We start from the raw sequence: 6,000 nt of genomic DNA, 5'->3' as shown, positions 1-6,000 counted from the left end.
ATATTAATGCTAGCGAGAAACTTTTATACAGAAATTGTAGATCTCGTCATCCTCTACAAGAAAGGTCGTATACAATTTTCACGTAGATTCAACGGTTTAGGAGTAATTGAGGAAAAACGAAATTTTTTGCCAAAAGTTCGCCGTTTCGACGCTGGGATGGTCGGATTTCGTGAATGCCAATAAAATGCCAATTAACTGTACTTAACTCGTTAAATACTTGAATTAGAAGAAAAATGCATAGAATCTTTCTTTTTAGAGGATATCAGTGCCTACAACTTCTGTATAAAAAACTTTTCGTCAGCGTCAATAATTGGATATTTCCTTCTATACTTTTTAGCATGTAGCTATTTATTATTAGCATTGTTCTTCCGACGTCTGATTTCTTTTTAATTATAGGAAATGCGTTTTTCTAAGGTACATAAACTTTTGGGATTGACTGTATATCCAATACTTATCCTTACATATCCTTAATAAGATTCGATATTTTTCTCGTTTGTATTAATTTATACTTTTTTTAACAATTGACTGAAAATCTAATTTTCAACTCAGTATTATGTTATTCCAAATGAATACTCTGGTTAATTAAATTTTGTTTTCTACTGCTGTTCATTTAATATTACATGGTACTTATTACATCTGACTAATTATTACAGGAGTACTTCTCGGCGAACAAATCAATGGGCGCGGTCACTCTAGCGATAGCTCTGACAGTGTCTTTCGTGTCTGCAATAACATTGCTCGGAATCAGCGCGGAAAATTACGCTTACGGGACGCAAATCATGCTGTTGTATTTAGGTGGTTTCATTGGAACGCCGATTACGCTGTTCTTCTATCTTCCCGTCTTTACCGAGTTGAACGTTATGAGCGTGTACGAGGTAATTGCTTGATCGATCGCCAACAAAGCGATTTCCAATTTACGATTTGAGATCTGGCGAACTTCTTGCCTCACTTCTTCAGTGCCTTCATTTTAGCTTGCCTTCATTCTAGTATTTGGAGAAACGGTTCGGAGTCACAGCTCGTCTGGTAACCAGCACAGCCAATTTCTTGCAACTCCTCCTGTACACGGGAGTGGTGTTATTTGCGCCTTCGATAGCGCTCGAAGCGACTACCGGCCTATCAGGAGACATGAGCGTTCTGCTGGTGGGTTTCATTTGCACCTTTTACTCGACTCTTGGTGGTATCAAAGCTGTTCTGATCACCGACGTGTTCCAAGCATTGTTAATGTTCGCTGGTATCGCCTGCGTTCTTGGCGTCGCAGCCGCAGATCTTGACGGAAGTCTGTCCAACGTGTGGAGCATCGCTCAAGCGGGTGGTCGAATAGAATTCTTCGAGTAAGAACTCAACGAGATGAATATATAAATATAATTGAAAAATCCTTTGATCTCCAGTTTCAGAATTGATCCAACGATAAGGCATACCTGGTGGTCCTTATTAGTAGGCAGTACCACTTTCTTCCTGTCACTTTACGCCGTGAACCAAGTCCAGGTTCAACGTTTACTCACTGCCAAGTACGTTCTGTCTATTAATTGAGTTATTTACGTTTCGTTTCCGAATTAATTTTTCTGTTATTAGAGATAAGAAAACATCAACCAATGCACTTTTTCTGAGTGGTCCTATAACCATGGCACTTGGCGTTCTCACGTCGTTCTGCGGTCTAGCCGTTTATGCCGTTTACAAAGACTGTGATCCGTTCACATCCGGAAAAATCACCATGTTCGACATGATACTCCCGTACTTCGCGGCCGACAGGATGTCCCGTCTACCGGGGATTACTGGACTCTTCATTTCAGGCGTGTTTAGCGCAAGCCTCAGCACCATCTCAGCGATGCTGAATTCCTTGGCCGCCGTGGCGTTGGAAGATTACGTGAAACCGGCATGTCACAAATTCGGAATGCACTTCTCGTCAGAGAGGGCCACCATGATCGGCAAAGCGCTCGCAATCATGAACGGTTTCCTCTGCTTGTCGGTCGCCTTTCTGGCTAAATCGATGGGCTCGCTGATCCAAGCTGCCCTAAGCATTAGCGGAGCGATAGGCGGACCGATCTTGGGAATTTTCACACTAGGGATGTTCATAGAGGCAGCGAACGAGACCGGTGCCATCGTTGGAATGGTTTCAGCGTTGACCATTTGCATTTGGGCTGCATTGGGATCCACAATTTCCGGGACATCACAGGGACAGACATTGCCATTATCCATAGACGGTTGCGATAATTCCACTCTCCAGTTGGAGCATTTTAATAACCAGTAAGTTTCCCGTTTGTTAAGAAGGCGAGCGAAGTTCAAAGTTCGAAGTTGAGGTCGAGCATTATAAAATTTTTCGACAGTATTGAGGAAACGATTCTGTTGAGATTAATTTAAAAATGATAATAATAATTTATTAATAGATTCAGGAACGAATTTAACATAATCCGATTTCTAAAATCAATATTGAACGCTTTCCAATGATTCCTTCTTTATGTATTCGCGCTGCTGGATCGTATCTAGCATCGTTTCTCGCTTGAACAAGATTTCCTTTCCAACAAGGAAATTGCATACACGTGCCGCCGGTTTATTTGCTCTGGTAACGTAGCCGCGGCAAAAAGGAGTAGTGAAACGTACGACTAAAGGTCGACAGATCGTAGGTACGCAATTTTTCGCGAGCTCCTTTCTTCGTTCTGGCGCGGCGTGATCGATAGCGAAACAGCCGCGATGAATTTATTGAAAACGGAAGATGTTGTTGTCAGATACTCTCGTTTACATCGAATCGTAATTGGAACATAAATCAGCAATGAATCGGTCTAGAATGCGCGTTATCGAGTGCGCGAATGCTGAAACACGACAGCATGGGCGTGCAGTGATTCCGTGGTAGTAATAATTATAATCAGTTGAGAAGCGGCGATCACTTCCTCTGGCTGTTTTTTCCGTTCGCTGCTTTCTCGACCAGCTCGTTTTTCATCGATTCCCACGATGGTAACTAACGCTAATTACCAGTTAATAAACCATGATTACGGCCTTATTTAAAATTCTGGTGTTCCATGCATACATATAGTATTGCTTTCTCTTTGCCACGCGATTTCATACTGGTCGATAATATTTTTCACTTTACTTTTCAGACCATTTACGTTGAATGCTTTCTAGCGTATACACAAATGTTAAACTCTTGGTTCTGTTAACTTAAATATTTTAATAATTACAGCTAATAGGATCGTGATGATTCTGATTTCGTTTTCAGGAACATCGACAATTCTTCATACTTGTATTTATACCGTATCTCGTATATGTGGTACACTCCTCTCGGACTCGTCATCACGTTGCTCGTGGGCTATGTAACTAGCCTGGTTACGAACAGAATACTCTACAAGAACGCTCGTGAACTGAATCCGAGTTTGTTCGTACCCATGCTGGCGGCCCGGATTAGGCGACGAAGAGAAGACGCGGCGAAAACTACCAGCAGTCAAATGTTTGTCTTGGAAAATAGGAAATAAAATCGAAAATCGATAACAACTTGTTCGACAAAGTAATCCTCCTTTAACGACATAAAAAGCGAAAAATGCTTTAAGTCATTTTTCGTTTTAAGAAGTTGTCAGAAAAACGAAAGCGAAAGAAAAATTTGTTTGAGTGTTCAACTTTAAGTCTTCGAATTTATTATTCATATGGGACGCATGTAAATGCATTCCATAAAAATTTGTACACGTGATTTTTATCAAGTTACAGTTGCTGAATGGAAGATACCATGTAGGCACCAAGAAATTATCCGTTTAAAGTAACAAACGACTTTCCGGTTAAGGGAAGTTAATATAGGATGATAATTTAATGCAGAATTCGAAATTTTGTCATGAATATTAATTGTCACGAGATGAAGTTTGCTGTTCGGAGCCTCGCACGTAAGTCTGCAAGATAAGACATTCCGCCTACCAAACGAGCAAAATAATTTATAAATCTCATAAATTCGTTTGGAAATCTCGTCTCGGTTTTAATGCCGTCGTACACAAACGCCGTGATTTCGTGAACGGTGTAACAAACGAGCATGCTTCTCTTAATAATACTCATTAATAAAGTAAACACAGGTTGATCCAGTATCGTCTCGTTATTCGCAATTATTAATCGTCCAGACGATTCCATCAACCGTAACTCGGCACCATGGTAATTCGATAAAATGCCCTAACCAGTTCTGGCCCGCTCCGTATGAGCGCGTTAAATTCACCGACGGCTCGTTGTCTGGCCTGTCATCCTTTCCGCGCTGTTCAGTTGCAACTTAACGAGCGACGATAGGCGGAAAAAGGATGTGGGCTATCCGTGAATGAACCCAGCGAGGCATCTGGGTCATAGAGGCTCGCTCCGAGTCTGAAGACAATCAATTTCGTTTTGCAAAACTCGCAGAAGTGTGACCGCAACTTATCCGATGATCGTCGGTAAGCGATTCACAACGGTGTGGAACGATCCAGTAACTCGTTTAATTGAGCCTTATTCTACTCGGCACGTTATCACGCCAGAGCCCTGTACCACTGTCAAAGACACGCTATAAAGAGATAATTGATTCTTTCAGCGAAAGCGACCGGCCGTTTCATTAAATTTCACACCGAAAACGATCATCGCGCCTCGATGCCGCCCGTCCTCTTTCCTCCTCCCTTTCACGCGTGAAAATAAAACGAACAACGGCACGGCGGCGTTCCCCTCCATCGTTTGCGGAAGCGGAATTGTCGTAATTTATCGCGCAATTATCTCCGTGCCTGGGAAACGCACTATAATTCGTTTAATCGCAGTTCGTTTGCACGATTCGTTGGCCAAACTGAATTTTCATTCCGGTAAATGCCGCGAGGAAAAAAAAAATCTGTCGGATCACAGAAAGAGGTGCATGCGAGTGAAATGTTCCACAGAAACGCTTCAACATCGAATTACATGCGAACGTGTCGAACGGAGGGCATCAAAAGCTCGAATTAAAAACGTTCAGTCGCTTCCGTGCGCGTCGCACGATACAGCGATGTTTTTTTCGGAAATAAAAATAACGGCCGCGCCCCTGCGGCGGCGACCAGTCGATTAATTTCCTGTCGACGTGCCGTGTCGTGGTGCGTGCAGCGTTTCGTGCGCGTCATCGAGCAACGAAATTTTCGTGGGTCACGTGTTTCGATTCGCACACGTTCGGCCACATAAATTTCACCGCCCCGTACGAGGAACAACTCGTATGAGCCTAAGGTGGCCGCTTGTTGACGCAGGCACACCCATCGTGTGCGAGAATGAACGGCCCTTAAAAAAATAAAGGAGGTGAACGCGCGTGAGAACGTCGCCGTTAAACGTAATACCCGATATAGCGTTCAAACAGGCCCCTATCCGAGTTGTTAACGTGATTAAGGGTTGCTTTTCGGTTGGTAACGCGAGAAGAATGTTGTGTGTCGTATTTTTTTTAACAACGAGAGAGTATTAAAAAATTCGTATTATTCACATTATCAATTTTATTTAATTTTATTCTATCTTATGGAGAAAGAGAATGTGAGTGAAACTCACTGTTACAGGTCAAACATAATTCTTATAAGCATTTTACACCTAATATTACAGGTGAAAGTGAATATAATGAGGAATCGAGGATAATGTACCATTTTTAAGAGTACCATAATCACTGCCTGATGGTAGTCTTCTACGAAAGAATTCAAAAACATTTAGTAATGTTCCTGAGAGTGCTTAAAGAATAATTGCCCGATTACAACGCGAATACACTTCACCTAGTAATAAACGATAGTTGGTAATGAACCATTTGCGAGCAACTCAAATCGACGAATTCCGGTTCGCATCGCACCGTCACTGGACTCGTGTATCAGAACGTTATTTCCATGAATTGCACGCCGCAATACCGCAGTAAAGTATTCTCATAAGAAAACAACGCTAAACCGCGTTGAGGCTGAGATCGTACGATCTTGGCGAGTCGAGTCAAGTATTGCAAAACTTACTTCCTGGACGCTGCGCCTCCTACGATCGAGAGAACCGGCGTTTCAGAAGCTACAGTTACCAGCACGAATCTAGGAAAGC

At 42.4% G+C, this 6,000-nt stretch overlaps 2 protein-coding genes across 11 annotated transcripts in view; one reads left to right on the top strand and one right to left on the bottom strand.

Annotated features, from left to right (window-relative positions):
* The window catches only part of LOC108632166 (putative sodium-dependent multivitamin transporter), an 8,435-nt gene extending 3,897 nt beyond the window's left edge, over positions 1-4,538 (top strand). For 2 of the 4 annotated variants that reach the window (XM_026819441.1, XM_026819442.1), the window contains 6 exons: positions 654-875; positions 988-1,140; positions 1,214-1,331; positions 1,389-1,508; positions 1,573-2,244; positions 3,212-4,538. In XM_026819441.1, the coding sequence (XP_026675242.1) occupies positions 654-875; positions 988-1,140; positions 1,214-1,331; positions 1,389-1,508; positions 1,573-2,244; positions 3,212-3,464 (1,538 nt within the window). In that variant the 3' untranslated portion in view covers positions 3,465-4,538. Of the gene's footprint in view, positions 1-653; positions 876-987; positions 1,332-1,388; positions 1,509-1,572; positions 2,245-3,211 lie in introns of all 4 variants that reach the window. The other 2 variants (XM_026819439.1, XM_026819440.1) reach the window with 2 other exon arrangements.
* The window catches only part of by (focal adhesion protein tensin), a 132,178-nt gene that overhangs the window by 104,878 nt on the left and 21,300 nt on the right, over positions 1-6,000 (bottom strand). The gene's annotated exons all lie outside the window — the stretch shown is intronic.

This window comes from Ceratina calcarata, unplaced genomic scaffold, assembly GCF_001652005.2.
Source record: "Ceratina calcarata isolate Rehan_Ccalc_2016 unplaced genomic scaffold, ASM165200v1 scaffold151.2, whole genome shotgun sequence".
Lineage (NCBI taxonomy): Eukaryota > Metazoa > Arthropoda > Insecta > Hymenoptera > Apidae > Ceratina > Ceratina calcarata.
This window is presented reverse-complemented; position numbering and strand designations above follow the sequence as displayed.